Source organism: Takifugu rubripes, chromosome 14 (genome assembly GCF_901000725.2).
Source record: "Takifugu rubripes chromosome 14, fTakRub1.2, whole genome shotgun sequence".
Lineage (NCBI taxonomy): Eukaryota > Metazoa > Chordata > Actinopteri > Tetraodontiformes > Tetraodontidae > Takifugu > Takifugu rubripes.
The window spans coordinates 11,815,590-11,835,203 of record NC_042298.1 but is presented as its reverse complement, the minus strand read 5'-3'; the positions used below and the strand labels follow the sequence as shown (position 1 = coordinate 11,835,203).

Below are 19,614 nucleotides of genomic sequence, written 5' to 3'. Positions count from 1 at the left end.
GTCATTCCAGCATAACTCTGCTGCTGCCGAAGTGTTTTCATGTGTATTTTAATGTGTGTTTTCATGTGTGTTTTCCCAAATTTTGGAAATCCTTATGACCGAGAGTGGGCTGTTGCATAAAGTTTCTTTGCAATGCAGGCGGGATGAAGCCAGATGCTGCTTTCAAGAGTTTTCTGTGTTCTCGCATGACTGAAATTATTGGTCGTTTGAATAACCCAACTACTGGGTTAAGTTCTACAGTAGCCTGTCGGGTGAGAAGGAAACCTGCAGGTTTCTCAAGCTCTCGCACCAAACAAAGGGTATCTTTCCCAAAATGTGATGCAAGATGTCTGTGTAGATTCTCAATCATCCAGGTCATTGTATCCAAGGTAGTTTTCTCTGTCAACTGGACTGGGTTTCTTCTCTTGAAAACATTTCGAACTGAAGAAGCCTTCTGGATAGAAGGCGAAACGTTTTCAAGAGAAGAAACCCAGTCCAGTTGACAGAGAAAACTACCTTGGAAACCTGCAGGTGTTGTTTAACGTCAACCAAAAGTTAAAAAAGGTAATTATAAACTGGACAAATTGTTTTCATCCCTAGGAAAAAAGATGTATTTTGCATGTTTTTGGCAGTCGAAGTGTTAATGTTAGCAGAGAAATTGGACGTTTTTCTTTGAAATGTTGTGCTTGATGAAAGTCTTGTTTCGCTGTGAGCTTCAGTATAAACACAAAGTTTGGAGATTTAATAAGGAAGGTAAATGTCACCCTGTTTCCTGTTAAACGTGGTGGAAGAGCTGTTGAAATGTCACCATGCCCCTTTTCAAATAAAAAAATACCTGCCAGAATCATTTAACCCCTTTCACTGGGCACCCAAAATGGTTTTTGGGTGAGCAAAGTGCAAGAAGAATAAAGGTTTGCTCCAGCAGCCCCTCCGAGCAGCCACAAAAGAGCCCTCCGGATGTGAGACGGTTTCTCTATAACACAGGAAGTCAATTTAAATACTTAGCAGCGAGACAGATTCAGCCCCAACCAGGTGGGCTGAGAGTCACAAGACGTGTGTTTACTGACATAATCAGCTAAGAGAAAAGGCTTCTGAAACAGTAAGTAGTCTTCAAAACTGTTCTCAGCTTTTAATTGTAGAGGGAGAAGTTGTAAAAATAGATGAAGCTGAAGACAGCCGGGCTCTTTTTCCCCTTTGATTCTAAGACCCATCTACATTTTCTCTTATGGTACACTCGTTTTTTCCTCTGCAGAATCCTCTGTTATTAGTTCATTGTGAACTGTGATTGTTAAATGCAGCATGAAATGCTAAACTTAGCTTTCTAGTTTGTTACAATACTCCAGGAGCAGCTTTTGTTCCTTTTCCTGTTTGCTTTGATGAAAAATATTTACGACTATAAATAAAACGTGATTAATTTGAGCCTCCCGATACAAAAATAGAAGCATTTTGACCTAAGGTTTAGACAGAAATCTGCTTTACCCAAAGATGTAGCACAAGGCTAATCTATAAAGACAGAGTGCGAGGATTGAATCCACATGTTAAGATCGTACATTCCTTTCCCTCGGTTTTCAGCGATGTAAAAATAAATAATCTCGGGTAATTGACAGAAAATGACAGTTTCTTTAAAATGAATCACAAAATCTGCTGTGTAATATCAATAACACAAATCATCTTTTAGGAGTCCAAGAGCCTCGGGGTCATGTTTTAAATCTGGATTACGTAACCCTTTTAAATAACTTGCAGAGTTGCCCTTCAGATTTTAATCTGCTTTGAAAAACCAGTGACTTTTCCGACTTGTTCAAATCAATAGTGCAGTTTTTCTGATCAATACTCGGCCTCCAGTATTTTCCTGGTGCAGCGTTTGCCCCGGCGTCTAACAGGTGTATTAAATGACCTCTCTTTAGCCGCATCCACCAACGTCAGCGGCTGTTCTCCATCAAAGTTCTTGGGTCATGTTGCAGCCACGTTCCTGCTCCATACGGATCTTTTCAGCACTGTGAATTTGTATATTTTTGTATATTTCCTGTTACATCATGGAAAAATAATGAGATTAGCTCATTTTTTTTTTAAAAGTCCTGAAATCATATTTAGTGATAAAATATAGAAGCAGTAAGTGCAAGAGAGATTGCAAAGATACAGAACAGCCACATCAATTATACAGATTTTCGGACATAAAGTTTGATTCCGTCCACTATAAATAGGACCAGTGCTCATGTTGTTGTTTCCCCCCTCCCAAAGTAACAATAACAGTGTAACTATGGCCACACTGAAGTTGCACTAACCACAGCAGGGTCTCATTTATGAAACTTTCAGAGCTGCTCTCATAAGGTTGTGTTACTGTTCCTGTTTTTACACCGGTCCTGTTAGTCGAGTGGCCATGATATCGTGCACTAGAGGAAAGCGTGCGCACACTTCAGGTGGGTCGTCCATCGTCTCGGCGTCCGCAGGTGGCGTTGCCTCATGCAGCCTGTTTGTTTGAGGTCACCTCAAATCCCCTGCACTCAATTTCTCTAGGTCACAAGTTTATTTTCCAGACTAACTGCTCAGCTTCAGTCGGCAGCACCGTGTTTCTAATCTGCCTCCTTTTCACACTTCTCATCCGGCGCCACTTGTCATGGCCCAGTAAGCTCTGAAAAGCAGACAGACGGCCCCGCCGAGTGTTGGACCGCGGAGCCAAATCCCATTCTGACTTTGATTCTCCCTTTTGGGACTGTCAGTCAGTAGCCTGTAATGTGCCCTGACATTTTCACAATCTCCAGCGCTTCCTAAATGCTCTCTCCTCTATTGAGATACGATTTCCACAAGGTAGAGCTTCCTTTTTCCTCCAATTCAGGAAACGCGTCAAACAGTAATTGATCAGACCAGAGTTCACCTCTGCTCATCTTTCTGTCTCTCTTCTTTTTTTCTTTTTTTTTTTGCAGAAATCTGATTTAAAATTTATATTTAATCTTGTGAAATACACACAGAGTTGCAAATGTGACCTAAAAAATCCATTAGTGTCAAACTCTGATATCCGTGACGCTGACGGACTGCGCTCTCGCTCCTTATTTGCATCATTCACGACGAACAGGAAAGTTTTATTAAACCCATAAAGGGTAAACATTCTTGCACTTTGACACCAGCGGAAGTTGTTTTGCAGCGTTTTCTCTTTTTTAAAAAACAGATTTTTTTTTTTTTTTTTTATCAGCTTCGGGTGTGTCAAGCGTACACCCCCCAAACTATCAACAGACATCAGGCCAAACTGCCATCATCTCCGGCCGAAGGTTCACGTGAAACAACGCCTCCTCGGTTTCTGTTTTTCAATCTAAACTCAAGTAAACATGATGGAAACTCAACATCCTTTAGACTCTTTTATAGTTGGTCAATACTCTGCTCATTCTTCCTTCCTGTGGTAAACTCGCTAAGCTAATGCTAACTGTAAAGACTAAAATGATCTGGAACAAAACACACGTTGACGCCTGTTCAGCCTTACTGAACTGTGATTCAGGCTTCGGTGGTTAGTACTGTCTGTCAGCTCTCACCAGGAAGGCTCCAATGAGGGCCCGGTTTGGGGTGGGGATTCTGGGTAATTCAGTTCGTTTGCAGCTTGTTTATCATTTCTTTCATTGTTTTGGTCCCTCTTCTTTACCATCAGACCAACACTGTCTCTCACCTGTGTCCAACATGATTTGCCCCGTCTCCTCCTCCTTCCTGTTTTAGATTGTCTTCTTTAGATTTATCTTCCAATAGTAACGTTCCCTCTGGTCTACTCATTTAGATCTGTTTTGGATCAACTCCCATGTAGCACCTTGATGCTTACAAGAACTCCTTAGACCTCCTGGAATGATTGTACATGCTTTGGGGTTTTTGCAAGTGTGTGTGTGTGTGTGTGTGTGTGTGTGTGTGTGTGTGTGTGTGTGTGTGTGTGTGTGTGTGTGTGTGTGGTCATATCAGTAAACCGTGCACAGTTTAACAGCCTCTCTCTACCCTGACCAAGACATTTCATGAAGATCTGGAGAGCTTGTGTTTTCCTCACCGTATGCTTCTGTAGGTCTGCCACTTTGTTTTAAGGTCCTTTTAAGCTACTTAGTGCCTGAATTGACATTAATCTGCCTGGAAACTGCAGATCGAGTGAAGGGAAAATTTGCTGTGGATTAAAAAAAAATCTTCTCTGCTTTAGTTATGAGGCTTCTGCAAACAGCGGGATATTTGTTGAAAGTCTGAATGAGGTCTTTTTGTCTTTGGTTGGGAATGTTGCATTAAGAGGCCTGCCAAGGTTTCAGGTGGTTATAATGGAAGCGGCGTTGCGTTGTGGGCACTGAGTATCATCTGCTTTTCTCTTTTTACAAGATAATTACACACAGGAAAAAAGATGTAGATATTGGAAAACATTTTTAATTATAGAAGTTAATTCAATTCTCACTTTTTTCTCAGTTTGTGTCTGATTAATAATGAGAGCGGCTGGACTCTGGCTCCCGTGAAGCTGCTTCCTTCAGCGTGTTTAGCTGTCAGGACGGAAAAGTCCAAGGACGAAATTGTGTTGGAAGGCCACATTCATCGGCAGAACACCAAACTAATGATGTTTTTCATTTGTATTTCACTCCCTCGTTAGCGGCGCAGCGCGTGACCGGCCATGAGTCTGCTGTGATAATGGTGAGTTATTGCATTTGTACCCTGATTCTTTTTTCTTTTTTTCTTTTTTCTCGCATGAATGTTCCCACAGGAGAGACCACAGTTTTAGGCTGCAGTCTCTGGTGTAATTGCCTTACAGCGGTGCAGCAGCGAGCAAATTCAGCTCTATCACTGTTAGAACGCAGCAGGAACAACAGAATTACTCCATCCATCCATCCATCCATCCATCCATCCATCCATCCATCCATCCATCCATCCATCCATCCATCCATCCATCCATCCATCCATCCATCCATCCATCCATCCATCCATCCATCCATCATCCATCCATCCATCCATCCATCCATCCATCCATCCATCCATCCATCCTCTACCGCTTATCCGGGAGAGGGAATTACTCTCCCTCTTTAAAATAAGTAAATAAGAAAACTGCTTTTACACTAATAAAGTTCAAGTAAAACATTTCAACTCCAGTTCTCATAGATTTTATTAAATCAATAGGTTCTTACATGGTTATTATATAGTACAGCTTGGACTCAGCCTGCTTCTGAGTAGACAGACTAATTTTGACTTATTAGGTGAAAGTTGTTCTGGAATTTAATAAATGAAACTGAAAGTGCTGACCAGCTCACACGCCCTGTGCTTGGCTGCATGGCCAAATGAACTGCACTATTGTCAAAAATGGCTGACGCAGCTTTAATTTAGAGAATATTCTGATCTGGATAAATTGGGCTCTTCCAACTCTGTTGAGGCGAGGTCATCTTTTGTCGACGTGGGTGTCGGTTAAAGTTGCCGTCGGGCTGGAGTTTCTTTTGTGGTTTATTAAAAAAAATAAAATAACGAAAAACAAACTTTGGCTGTCCCAGTTTCAGCTGAAGAAAAGCTGCTCCGGAGCAAAAGCTCTCCCTCGCCTGCTTCACTGAGGAGGAACTGCTCTTTTAGTGTGTGTGTGTGTGTGTGTGTGTGTGTGTGTGTGTGTGTGTGTGTGTGTGTGTGTGTGTGTGTGCGTTTACTTATATCAAAAATTGGGACATTTTTCAGAATACACACCAGTTGATTCTGGTCACCTTTGCAATTGGGGACAAAAATCACTGTCCCGATTTGGTTTTCATTATTTTTGTATTCTACAAGCTCCAACAAGCATTTCTGTCGAATTTTGGGCGAAGTCCCAAAAAATGACATATTTCCGTTTTTGAGTGTAAGTGTGTGTACCCCCCCACCACCACCCCCACCAAATCTGTGTGTAACCCCCTACTGGAAGTGTATATAACTACATCATGCAAATGTCCCCAATTTCACTATGAACTTTCTGATAAAAGTGTATCTCCTCTGCTCTTTAAACGTATCAGAACTAATCCGATATAATTATACAATAGAAGGCTTTATTGTTATTATACTTAATCAAATATGATTTACAGTTCCCACTTTTGGTCTGTCCTTTCAAAGAAATACAATAATACAGCTTAAAAATAATAAGGTTCGGCAATTAAGACATGTAGCAGGTAAAAAAGGCAAGGCTCAAAAGTTGGACATACATGGAGTTCCTCTCCATCAGCAAGGGTGAGCTCCTAAATGCAGAAGAGAGGAGGTAATACAAAGACTGAATACTGGACCCAGATTAGAGGGCAGGGGCCCCTGGGCATACATTTTTGGAGCCCTCTCCCACAAACGCACAAACACTTCTGGGTGTCTCCTAGATATCTGTCTCTCTCATCTTCTGTCTCTCTTTGATTTTTATAGTGTTAGAATATTTATATATTTATTTTGACTCATTTGATCATTCAGAAATATTATTGATTGTGATGGTCTTCAGTATTCCATGAATGTTAGTTCATGACACTTCTGTGCTAGTTTGGCCATAACTAACACCATGTTCGAACATAAGGTTGTTCATCGGTGCTCTTGGCACCATGACAGCCTGGGCCGTAGGTCAATGATTGACTTAATAGTCGTGTCAGCTGATGTGCGGCCATATGTTTTGGACACTCGGGTGAAGAGAGGAGCAGAGCTGTCAACTGATCACTACCTGGTGGTGAGTTGGATCAGGTGGGGGGGAAGCCACCGCGCGGACCTGGCAGGCCCAAACGCTTAGTGAGGGTCTGTTGGGAAAGCTTGGTGGAGGAACCCGTCAGGCTGGTCTTCAACTCCCACCTCCGACAGAGCTTTGATCGTGTTCCGAGGGCGGAATGGGCCATCTTCCGCTCCGCCATTGTCGAGGCGGCTGTCGCGAGCTATGGCTGCAAGGCCGCTGGTGCTGGTCGTGGCGGTAATCCCCGTACCCGATGGTGGACACCAGAGGTGAGGGGAGCCGTCAAGCTGAAGAAAGAGGCCTACAGGTCATGGCTGGTCTGTGGGTCTCCGGAAGCAGCTGACCGGTACAGGTTGGCTAAGCTGGTTGTGGCCGTGACAGTCGCGGAGGCAAAAACTCGGGCATGGGAGGAGTTCGATGAGGCTATGGAAGAAGACTTTCGGTCTGCTCCGAGAAGATTCTGGCAAACTGTCCGGCACCTTAGGGGCCGCAGGCGGCAACTCGCCCACACCGTGTTAGGTGTGCGTGGGGAGCTGCTGATGTCTCCTGGGGCAATTATCCGGCGGTGGAAGGAATACTTCCAGGAGCTCCTCAATCCTACCAACACGTATCCTCAAGGTGGAACAGAGTCAGATGACCAGGAGGTGGACCATCCAATTTCCGGAGCAGAAGTTGCCGAGGTAGTGAAACAGCTGCCCGGTGGAGGAGCTCCGGGAGCGGATGAGATCCGCCCGGGGTATCTTAAGGCTCTGGATGTTGTAGGGCTGTCCTGGGTGACACGCCTCTGCAACATTGCGTGGACATCGGGGGCAGTGCCCTTGGACTGGCAGACCGGGGTGGTGGTCCCTATTTTAGTAGGGACCAGAGGGTGTGTTCCAACTATAGGGGGATCACACTCCTCAGCCTGTGATGCGGGCGCTTAACCGATCCGTCATGGTGAAGAAGGAGCTGAGCCGGAAGGCAAAGCTCTCGATTTACCAGTCGATCTACACCCCAGTCCTCACCTATGGCCATCAACACTTAGAAATGTCAAATTTTAAAATTTAAATGGCTGCCATTTGGTAAAAAATGGTTTAAAAATTGGCGTGTGGGTATTTTTCAGACCAAAGATGATATTTGCTGAATCCAATCACAATACAACTCCTATAAAATGAAACAAAGTTCTGAAGCACATTGCAAGATGTAACCAACTTGAACCAGTTTTCTTGACAGCATAGTTAAAAATTGTGAAGATTTGCACTTCAGAACAATTGCAAAGTGAAAAAAGGGATTTTTTAATATTTTCACCGACGTTGCACCCTCAGGAGGTTGAGTGGGCCCGGTGCTCTCCATATGGGCTCTGCACCTCCCGCTGATAAATATATCTATCTAAAAAATATGTCTATCTGAAAAAAACATAAATAAATTTCAGCCCTCTTGGTGAATGCTTTTGTGAAAAAAATGGGAAAAGGTAAGATTATCTGGGTTCAATGAAGGCCTTACAGCCATCTTTTGACTGACCTTTGTTCTTAAAAAGGCCTGCTGGTGCCCAAACAGTGATGGACAAACTGTATGTTTTAGCTTTCCCAGTTGCTTTGCAAAATACATTAAAAACATTTTTTTTCCCCATTTTATCCAAATACTTCATGATCACACTTTGGCTGAGCTATATAGGTACGTTTATACGTAAATATACGGTCTATTGTAAAGTGTCACCTTTTCAGTAATGTGTTTTTATATACAGTATTGCAATAACTGATATCGCAAGTTGGCACCTTCCATTTCCTGTGCCAAGCCTTCCTCAACCCACCCCCCACCCCCACCCCTGCCGTAACTTGGTTTGATCAAATCTCGCGAAAGTTCTCGTTCATTTGGAGGCACCGCAGTTGGGAGGAATCAGCGCGACAAAGACAGGTAATTAAAGACCCTTTCACGCGAACTAAGAACTTAAAAACCTCATACTTTCGGGGTTAGTGGATAATGTGAGCACACATAAAATCAGCGTTTACACCAACATCTTGAGCTAGTTCGTTATCGGTTGAGCTCGATTCACGTGCAGCCTGGTCAGTCCAGGTACCCACTTCATACCCGCGGTTAGGCCGTGCCATTTTCCCTACGTCAGCACTTGGTTATGTTTGTCAAATTGATTATAGACCATCCGCACGTTTGGCGAAGATCGTCACATAAAATGGACCAGGTTAGACAACTCATTGCTATCGTTTTGTTAAAGTTGATGCAAATCTGAATCTTAATGTGTCGCGTACTCAACCGGAACTGAGCGAAGCAAGGCCCTTTAAAGGCCCTTTAATTACGTGGTTCAGAGATATGCGTTGAGCATGCAAAACACAAAATAGTTAAATAAATTAGATGCTTTAGCACACTTGGATTACGTCTAATGAGCACAGTAGAGGCATTTTATACATTAATTTTGCATTTTATTTATGTAGCTTAATTTAGAATTGTTGCAGTATGAACTTTGACAACTATACCCTGTTTATAACTTTGGATATTACATCCATATGTAAATCCATTTCTTAGTCTGAGTTTGCATTTGTTCATAAATAAAGTTAATAGAATTTTGTGAACAGTTCTTGGAATACCACTTTGATGACCTAAATTTGTGCAAAAAACTTATTTTGTGAACAGATTTAGCAATGGCTGATGGTGGCTCCAATTTAAAGAATCCTTCCAGGAGGAAGCCACGGTTGAATCCACAACATGATGCAGAAAAGCATATACAATGTAAAACTGACAAGGCAGGTCTTAGGGAGGTATTTGTCAGCTCTTACAAAGGTCAGTTTTCCATTTCCATTTATTCCATACCTGCATGCATTAGTGGTGTTCAAAGTGAGCTTCAGTGTAGTGGATGTACCACTGGTCTGGTTGGTACAAGCTTATCACTAACATCCTTGTTTGTATTTTTTTTTTTCCTCAAAGGGCGAGGTGTTTTTGCTTCAGTGCCATTCAGCAAAGGAGATTTTGTTCTGGAGTACAAAGGAAAACTCCTATCTTTAGACAATTCTGCCACCAATACCTACAACAGTACTGAAGCAACATTTCTTTTTGATTTTCAATGGAAGGGGAAATATTTTTGGTAAGATGAGTAAACATGCCATGTCTACAGTTGCTGGATTTCAGAATTTAATTTAGTCAAGAGAGCTTCAAGTTTGGCCCTAATGCAATTCTTCCAAAATAGTATTGATGCATCTCTGGAGGACCAGTCACTTGGGAGACTAGTGAATGATGAGCACATTATCCCAAACTGTAAAATGCGGACAATTGCAGTGAACGGAATGCCACATCTGTGTCTCTTTGCAATAAGAGACATTATGGCAGGGGAAGAAGTTACATATAATTATGGCGATTCAGACTGGCCATGGCGCAAACAGGTATGGTAACCTTTAAACCATCGTCTAGTTTATAATACGGAAAAAAATGCAGAAAGTTGCAATTAATGTTCCATAGACAAGTGATGTACACATTATAATGCATCATTCTTCTAATGTGTAGACCTTTAAAGTATGAGTTCATCTTACACCGATTCTTATATATTCAAAATTCTACCATATAAAACTGATTAAAGTGGCAAAGGATTTGTGGCAGCTGTGTTCTTCAGGTCTATTTCTATGTGGAACTGCAGGTTCACTCTTGCCCTGTGACCACTCCATCCTTGGATGAGGACGTGGACAGCAGCCATCAGTCGCTGCTTCCTTCTGAATGTGTAGAGCCTTCACCCTACAATGGCAACACAGTAAGTGACTTTGCATCTAAATGCATGTAGCTGGTAACTATTGATCATATCTGATCATTTAGTCTTGTGTTTATGCTTTATGCTGAGGTCACCACCTGATCAGTGGACATATGAGAGCACACTGTAAATCCAGATGGCTTCTCTCATCTCTAGTTAGTGCTACCATGTCTCTGAGGGTGTCTCAGATAATATGGGTGTGTTTGCTCATAGCAACATCCTTATAATAGACCTCAACAGGTTGACAACTGCATCTAAACACGCAACTGTCCCCACTTTGGCTCAGCTAGAAAGTGTGTTTTAAGTGTCCCGAGTTGTCGGATACGTTGGTGTATTGGTGGGGGATGGGTCCAAATACAGGAGTGTCCCCACTTTGGCTCAACGAGAAAGTGTGTGTGTGTAAGTGTCCCCATTAGTAGGATAGCCGTAGGTGTTGGTGTCTAAGCAGCTTTAACTTGAGAAGAACATGTCAGGCATCATTAATATTGGTTTCACAAACATTGTATTTATCCCTTTCTACAACTGCAGGTTCACTCTTGCCCTGTGACCACTCCATCATTGGATGAGGACGCGGACAGCAGCCATCAGTCGCTGCTTCCTTCTGAATGTGTAGAGCCTTCACCCTACAATGGCAACACAGTAAGTAACTTTGCATCTAAATGCATGTAGTTGGTAACTATTGATCATATCTAATCATTTAGTCTTGTGTTTAAGCTTTATGCTGAGGTCACCACCTGATCAGTGGACATATGAGAGAACACTGTAAATCCAGATGGCTTCTCTCATCTCTAGTTAGTGCTACCATGTCTCTGAGGGTGTCTCAGATAATATGGGTGTATTTGCTCATAGCAACATCCTTATAATAGACCTCAACAGGTTGACAACTGCATCTAAACACGCAAGTGTCCCCACTTTGGCTCAATGAGAAAGTGTGTTTTAAGTGTCCCTAGTTGTCAGATAGGTTTGTGTATTGGTGGGAGATGAGTCCAAATACAGGAGTGTCCCCACTTTGGCTCAACGAGAAAGTGTGTGTGTGTAAGTGTCCCCATTAGTAGGATAGCCGTAGGTGTTGGTGTCTAAGCAGCTTTAACTTGAGAAGAACATGTCAGGCATCATTAATATTGGTTTCACAAACATTGTATTTATCCCTTTCTACAACTGCAGGTTCACTCTTGCCCTGTGACCACTCCATCCTTGGATGAGGACGTGGACAGCAGCCATCAGTCGCTGCTTCCTTCTGAATGTGTCGAGCCTTCACCCTACAATGGCAACACAGTAAGTAACTTTGCATCTAAATGCATGTAGCTGGTAACTATTGATCATATCTGATCATTTAGTCTTGTGTTTAAGCTTTATGCTGAGGTCACCACCTGATCAGTGGACATACGAGAGCACACTGTAAATCCAGATGGCTTCTCTCATCTCTAGTTAGTGCTACCATGTCTCTGAGGGTGTCTCAGATAATATGGGTGTGTTTGCTCATAGCAACATCCTTATAATAGACCTCAACAGGTTGACAACTGCATCTAAACACGCAAGTGTCCCCACTTTGGCTCAGCTAGAAAGTGTGTTTTAAGTGTCCCGAGTTGTCGGATACGTTGGTGTATTGGTGGGGGATGGGTCCAAATACAGGAGTGTCCCCACTTTGGCTCAACGAGAAAGTGTGTGTGTGTAAGTGTCCCCATTAGTAGGATAGCCGTAGGTGTTGGTGTCTAAGCAGCTTTAACTTGAGAAGAACATGTCAGGCATCATTAATATTGGTTTCACAAACATTGTATTTATCCCTTTCTACAACTGCAGGTTCACTCTTGCCCTGTGACCACTCCATCATTGGATGAGGACGTGGACAGCAGCCATCAGTCGCTGCTTCCTTCTGAATGTGTAGAGCCTTCACCCTACAATGGCAACACAGTAAGTGACTTTGCATCTAAATGCATGTAGTTGGTAACTATTGATCATATCTGATCATTTAGTCTTGTGTTTAAGCTTTATGCTGAGGTCACCACCTGATCAGTGGACATATGAGAGCACACTGTAAATCCAGATGGCTTCTCTCATCTCTAGTTAGTGCTACCATGTCTCTGAGGGTGTCTCAGATAATATGGGTGTGTTTGCTCATAGCAACATCCTTATAATAGACCTCAACAGGTTGACAACTGCATCTAAACACGCAAGTGTCCCCACTTTGGCTCAATGAGAAAGTGTGTTTTAAGTGTCCCTAGTTGTCAGATAGGTTTGTGTATTGGTGGGAGATGAGTCCAAATACAGGAGTGTCCCCACTTTGGCTCAACGAGAAAGTGTGTGTGTGTAAGTGTCCCCATTAGTAGGATAGCCGTAGGTGTTGGTGTCTAAGCAGCTTTAACTTGAGAAGAACATGTCAGCCATCATTAATATTGGTTTCACAAACATTGTATTTATCCCTTTCTACAACTGCAGGTTCACTCTTGCCCTGTGACCACTCCATCCTTGGATGAGGACGTGGACAGCAGCCATCAGTCGCTGCTTCCTTCTGAATGTGTCGAGCCTTCACCCTACAATGGCAACACAGTAAGTGACTTTGTATCTAAATGCATGTAGCTGGTAACTATTGATCATATCTGATCATTTAGTCTTGTGTTTAAGCTTTATGCTGAGGTCACCACCTGATCAGTGGACATACGAGAGCACACTGTAAATCCAGATGGCTTCTCTCATCTCTAGTTAGTGCTACCATGTCTCTGAGGGTGTCTCAGATAATATGGGTGTGTTTGCTCATAGCAACATCTTTATAATAGACCTCAACAGGTTGACAACTGCATCTAAACACGCAAGTGTCCCCACTTTGGCTCAGCTAGAAAGTGTGTTTTAAGTGTCCCGAGTTGTCGGATACGTTGGTGTATTGGTGGGGGATGGGTCCAAATACAGGAGTGTCCCCACTTTGGCTCAACTAGAAAGTGTGTGTGTGTAAGTGTCCCCATTAGTAGGATAGCCGTAGGTGTTGGTGTCTAAGCAGCTTTAACTTGAGAAGAACATGTCAGCCATCATTAATATTGGTTTCACAAACATTGTATTTATCCCTTTCTACAACTGCAGGTTCACTCTTGCCCTGTGACCACTCCATCCTTGGATGAGGACGTGGACAGCAGCCATCAGTCGCTGCTTCCTTCTGAATGTGTCGAGCCTTCACCCTACAATGGCAACACAGTAAGTGACTTTGCATCTAAATGCATGTAGCTGGTAACTATTGATCATATCTGATCATTTAGTCTTGTGTTTATGCTGAGGTCACCACCTGATCAGTGGACATATGAGAGCACACTGTAAATCCAGATGGCTTCTCTCATCTCTAGTTAATGCTACCATGTCTCTGAGGGTGTCTCAGATAATATGGGTGTATTTGCTCAGAGCAACATCCTTATAATAGACCTCAACAGGTTGACAACTGCATCTAAACACGCAAGTGTCCCCACTTTGGCTCAATGAGAAAGTGTGTTGTGTGTGTAAGTGTCCCCATTAGTAGGATAGCCGTAGGTGTTGGTGTCTAAGCAGCTTTATCTTGAGAAGAACATGTCAGCCATCATTAATATTGGTTTCACAAACATTGTATTTATCCCTTTCTACAACTGCAGGTTCACTCTTGCCCTGTGACCACTCCATCATTGGATGAGGACGTGGACAGCAGCCATCAGTCGCTGCTTCCTTCTGAATGTCTCGAGCCTTCACCCTACAATGGCAACACAGTAAGTTTTCTTCATGGTTTTCCTGTAGGATTAACCATAATGATGTAACTAGTACTTGGAATTAGATGAAATTAACATAATTTATTTGTTCAATCTTTTCCATTAGTCATTAAAGTGTAGCACCTTAAACTCGGGAAAAAAACAAACTCAAATTGAAAGGCGGCGTGCCTTTCTTTTGCACCAGCGTGCGCTGCTTGATCAACAGCTAGAAGAGTTGGATAATGTGAGTATCATCTAGGTATTTGTGTGGCCTCTCTCTTCATTTTTACTTTATGTATTTTAATACAACCTTTTAAAAACATTTTAGTTGTCATACAAAAAGATATTGAAACTGGTGAATTAAGATCATTTTAATTTTATGTGCATTTTTCTTTTGAATTACTTTAATTGTGGTATATGACTTATAACATTGTTTGTATGTTTTTCAATTACCAGGTTTCAGCTACTACCATCTACTGCCAAATTCTCAGAAATGTAAATTTCATGGATTCATGCAGTAACTCATGAGTTTAACCCAAAACTAAAATCTGGACAAAGTCAGGTGGTTTTCTTCATCTCTCATCATGAAAATTATTTATTGGCCCTAATTAATGAAGGGAATCAAGGAGTCAATCTGAATGTGTTAATCAGTTCTGCAGTTTCAATTCAAATTGCAGTAAAAAAAAATACTGCATTACTTGAAACAAATTCTCAATTGATTTGAATTGTTTAAACTTTAGTATTTCACTGCCTGAATCATGCTGATTTGTCTACATTGGCATTATTGTATGGCATCAATGTACAATCAAATGTGGAAAAGAATCGATTATTTTTATTTCTTTTAGTCCAAAGAAGATACTTCGGCTGAATCGATGGATGAGAGTAGTCATACTGACTACAGTGATGCTGATTACATCCCTGACTCTACTGGATCTGGCTCTGATGACAGTACATTTCTGTCTTCTGAAAACAAACTACAGACTTTACGATGGCTTCAATTAATGCCAGTTGATAATAGTTCAGTAAAAGAAAGCAGCTCAGCTCTCAGCCGAAACAAAGACAGTAGCACTGAGGAAGACTACACAAGAAGGAAGTATAGACCAACAGGGAAAAAGACAATCGGCCAAAAGAGAAAGAGGAACTCATCACTCCGTCATGAGAAAGTCAGTTCATCTATCAGCCCAGAGACAGCAGACCCTTCAATTCAAATAATGTGTACCTCAAATGATGAAGATCATCATGTGACTGGCAGGAGGAACTATTGCCTTTATTGTTCCAAGCCAACATCAAAAATCTCACGACATCTCAAAACTGTTCATCGCAATAAACCGGAGGTTGCAAAAGCACTTTATTATCCAGAGAATTCCAAAGAAAGGAAAGTTCGCCTTGCCACTCTAAGGAACAGGGGAAACTTTGCTCACAATACAGATGTAGTGAGAAAAGGAACAGGACATCTTGTTGTACGATATCGAACAAAGAAGATCAGACATGCTAAGGATTTTATTCACTGTGCATATTGCCAAGGTCTTTACTCAAAAAAGACATTATGGAAACATATGAAAGGCTGTCACGAGAAGCCAAGAAAGGATGCACCTGAAGCTGGCCGAAAGAGAGTTCGATCTCTGTGTGCTCTGACCACACCTGTCAGCGTTGAGATTAGTGAAGGCCTCCGGGAAATTTTAACAAAAATGCACTATGATGAAGTGTCACATGCTGTTCAAGAAGACAACTGCATCCTGCAACTGGGACAATATATGTTCAACAAACTGAAGAATAAAGGGAATAATGAGGACTACATAAGGCAAAAGATGCGAGAAGTTGGAAGACTGGTCCTCGAGGCTCAAAAAGTTACGCCACTCAAGAGATTGGAGGAATTTTTCATTCCTAAGAACTTCCCACATGTAATAGCTGCAGTGAAGAAGACGGCAGGATACAATCCTGAAACCAATGCTTATCAAACCCCGTCTTTAGCACTCAAGCTTGGCCACAGTCTAAAAAAAATATCCAGTATAGTTGAGAGTGATGCTATGATGATGGGTGATAATGTTATGGCAGAATATGCCAAAAGGTACAGATCAATACATGATAGCAGATGGGAGGAGTTCATCTCCTCTGCAGCATTAAACACCCTAAAAGAGGCAAAATGGAATATGCCACAGATTCTACCTTTTGCAGAAGATGTGAAGTTGTTAAACTTCCATATGGAAAAACAGCAAAGTGTCGCAGAGAGAATGCTGAGAATCTCTCCCACTCCAGAAAACTATGCTGCCCTAGCTCAAGTAACGCTTGCTTTAGCCATTACATTCAACAGGAGAAGAGCAGGAGAGGTGTCAAGAATGTTGCTGACTGCCTTTAGGTCCCGTGACAAGTCAGTGTTGCATGATGATGTGGCTATCTGCTTGACTCCATTTGAGAAGAAAATGTGTGAGTACTTCACAAGAGTCGAAATCCGAGGGAAAAGGGGTAGGATGGTTCCTGTCCTCCTAAAACCATCCATGGTGATGGCTATGGAGTTGCTAGTTGAGATGCGAGAGCTGTGCCATGTACCCAGTGATAATGTGTTCATGTTTGGAAGACCAGAAGCATCGTCAGCCTATCGAGGGGGCGAGTGTCTTAAAAAATTTACTCAACTATGTGGTGCCCAACATCCTGAGGCACTGACTTCAACAAAGCTTCGAAAACATATTGCAACTATGTCACAGGTCCTGAACCTTGAGGAAAATGATTGTGATCAATTGGCTGACTTTTTAGGCCATGATATTCGCATCCACAGACAGTATTATCGGTTGCCTCAAGGAACGCTGCAGCTGGCCAGAATGAGCAAAGTGCTGCTGGCTATGGAGGGGGGGACTGTGTCAAAGTACAAAGGCATGACACTGGAGGATATCGAAATTGACCCCGAAGGTTTGTTCTTAATTTTTAATCCAGTTACAATAAGATGTCAAAGGAAGCCTAAACACATGGTTAAAATTAGCAGCTGTCTAAATACATTTACATTTTTGAAACAGTTTTACTTATCTTTTTTTTTTTTTTTTTCAACAAGTGCCCTACTCACTTGTGCCTGTAAATTTATGGATTCGTAAGTTAATTTTAGCTTGAATATTTTCTCATTGTCTTGTTTTTTTTCCCCTAGAGACAGTGACACACTCCAATGAAGCACCTTCAAGTGACACCTCTGAAGAAGAGTGTACCAACACTGAAATGGAGAACATACTGCCTGTCACAGACACACCTGCATCTTTGGCGCGAGCACCTGCTGCTACTCAACCTAGACCAGGTTATAACTTCCAATGTCCAAAGAGAATGATGATTTTATCCTTTGCTCTTTGGGTATTGTACCCTTTCATTGCGATCCGTATAGGAAGACAAGGGTGTGAACAACCAGAAGATCCTCAGTCATTTCTCAGAGACAGATGATCATGTGTTTGTCTGCTTAGATCTGTCTTGAATATTTGATGCTTTTCTCATTTTACACTATTACATAAATCTTCATTTGTTTCTTCACAGTACGAGCAGAGAGACACAGGCGTAAATGGACAACAGAAGAAGCTCAGGCAGTGGAGAAACACCTGATGAACTTCATCACAACATTCACAGTACCTGCCAAGCACGATTGCATGCTCTGTCTGCAAAATGAATCGGAGACTCTGAAAGATCGAACCTGGACGGATGTAAAACACTATGTGAGAAACAGAATTACTGCCCTGAAGAGGCAAACAAGCATTTAAAAGCTTTCCTATTTCTATCCTTGTTCATTCACCATGTTAATTTTCAATAAGGTAAGCTAAGCAACTTTCTGTTTAATACTTAATTTTCAGACTATTTCTTGCCTTGACAGTTCTAAGAGGTGTTATGTTTTGGTGATGTCAGCTGTGTTTCATAGTCATTTGATTTCAGCTGTTTTGTAGTCATTCATTTGGAATTGGGGGAGGTACCAATATATACATTCATACCTACCATACATACGTTACATAAATGTCAACTTTCCTGAAGACTCTAGGAGCAGCAGGACATAATTCAGAGCTGGAGAGCCTGTAATTGTTTTGAATTCATTTTGCAATTGTTGATTTTGTTATGAAAAGCCCAATGTTGGTATTACCTGTGTTCTGATCCACATGCAGGTCACGTGGATCCCCTTTTCTTTTTTGGAACACTTTATAATTACTGGTACAACTATCGTTCTGTTTTGTGTTGCTTCAGTGAGCATTAAACTGATTTCAGGAAGCTCTGGCCCTGCATTGACATGAATCTCTATAGTGGCCATTTGCCATAAACAAACAAAAAGTCCAATTCAAACTTGACTATCATAATTAACTGACTTAAAAGAAATAAGACCCCAAAGATAACTTATATTAGGAAATGTGTATAATCAAGGTCCCCAAAGGTTTGTCCCTGATTGTCCCCAAACTGCTGTTAAAAATCAGACTGCAGAAAAAAGGCTTTAAAAAATCAAATCAAACGATTTTGGTATTAAGGATTTTTTTCTGAATCCAAAAATGTTCGCACCTTCTCTCTAAACCATTCAGAAAGTTGGGTTCGGAAAGGTGGGGTGTTCGTTCATCCGCTCCCAATTGTCGTCTAAGTAGGTATGTGTGTGTGTGCGTGTGTGTGCGTGTGTTCAGCTTTGTTCAGCTCAGAGGAGCATATCTGAATATTCCTGCTGGTTCTGTGGAGATTTGATGCGTTATTAGCTGCACAGAGTACACTCGCTTTAGTTTTATGTGTGATGAAAATGGGTTTTCATCATTTAGGGTGACATTGTTACCTTCGCTGTGCTTTTTGTGACACGCCTGTTTCTCGTGAATCATAGTTTCTTTACTTTAATGGACATAACGGAGCCGTGTAGGCTTTGTTTTTTTTAATCCAGTGTAGCACATTTGACAGGATCCCAGATGGATGGACAGGTACGGTCATCAGCGCAACGACGATTCGGAACCCGAGTACGATGTGGCGGATAACCTGGAGGTGCATAAGCCGCACGTGCTTGCAAGGCCGCTTACTCATGTCACCAAATACGCAGGTAGATTTTTTATTGCCAGTTCAGCCTTTTTTCTTTGTATCACCATCACCTCATCGAATCATCGTGTCTGTGCAGGTTCTCAGTGTAATCTTACATTGACTGAAGCCTATTTGACCTCTTCCATCTCACCTAAAAAAGAAAACATCCAGGCACAAACTCTCAATCCTCAACTCCAGACGCTAAACTTTACAAAGATAAGACTTAGCAAAGTGTTTCGCAAGTTTAGCGTCAGATCATTTTTACCAGTGAAATGCAAAAAAGGGGGAAACTGCACAGTTCCACTGCAAGCTGTGGTGGGAATGAAAGCAACAGCCTGGATGTGTGAGAGGAGAGAAGTCACGCTGAGCGAGCATGATCTGCTGGTGGGTCTCCAGGGCCATCTGTCGGCTGCCTTCCACTGTGGGAGAACACAATTATCAAGGAGTCCAAACGGGGGAGATGGTGGAGCCTGTAGTGTGAACAGACCCCCTTTATCTCCTGCGTGGATGTGGCCGCCAGCCAGCGGCTCTCTCTGCTGCACAGCTAAAGCTTGATTCTTAGAGTGGCTTTT

At 42.2% G+C, this 19,614-nt stretch overlaps 2 protein-coding genes across 11 annotated transcripts in view; both read left to right on the top strand.

Annotated features, from left to right (window-relative positions):
* Positions 1–877: 877 nt before the first annotated feature.
* Positions 878–19,614, top strand: part of LOC105417402 (cytokine-dependent hematopoietic cell linker) — a 30,260-nt gene continuing 11,523 nt past the window's right edge. The window contains exons 1-3 of one of the 6 annotated variants that reach the window (XM_011610904.2): positions 878–1,078; positions 4,571–4,611; positions 18,929–19,064. In XM_011610904.2, the coding sequence (XP_011609206.1) occupies positions 4,609–4,611; positions 18,929–19,064 (139 nt within the window). In that variant the 5' untranslated portion in view covers positions 878–1,078; positions 4,571–4,608. The other 5 variants (XM_011610905.2, XM_011610903.2, XM_029846864.1 and 2 more) reach the window with 5 other exon arrangements.
* On the top strand, positions 7,581–18,622 carry LOC105416990 (uncharacterized). Of its 5 annotated transcripts, none has more exons than XM_029846856.1 (8): positions 7,581–9,391; positions 9,536–9,692; positions 9,795–10,349; positions 14,172–14,288; positions 14,501–14,606; positions 14,890–16,948; positions 17,178–17,321; positions 17,552–18,622. In XM_029846856.1, exons 6-8 carry the CDS (start codon positions 14,917–14,919, stop codon positions 17,770–17,772), a joined length of 2,397 nt encoding a protein of 798 aa, XP_029702716.1. In that variant the 5' UTR covers positions 7,581–9,391; positions 9,536–9,692; positions 9,795–10,349; positions 14,172–14,288; positions 14,501–14,606; positions 14,890–14,916; the 3' UTR covers positions 17,773–18,622. The 5 variants fall into 5 exon arrangements, with proteins under 5 accessions (XP_029702716.1, XP_029702717.1, XP_029702718.1 ...); XM_029846857.1 differs by having other exon boundaries at positions 8,450–8,512; positions 9,245–9,391; positions 14,501–16,948; XM_029846858.1 differs by lacking the exon at positions 7,581–9,391 and having other exon boundaries at positions 9,416–9,692; positions 14,501–16,948.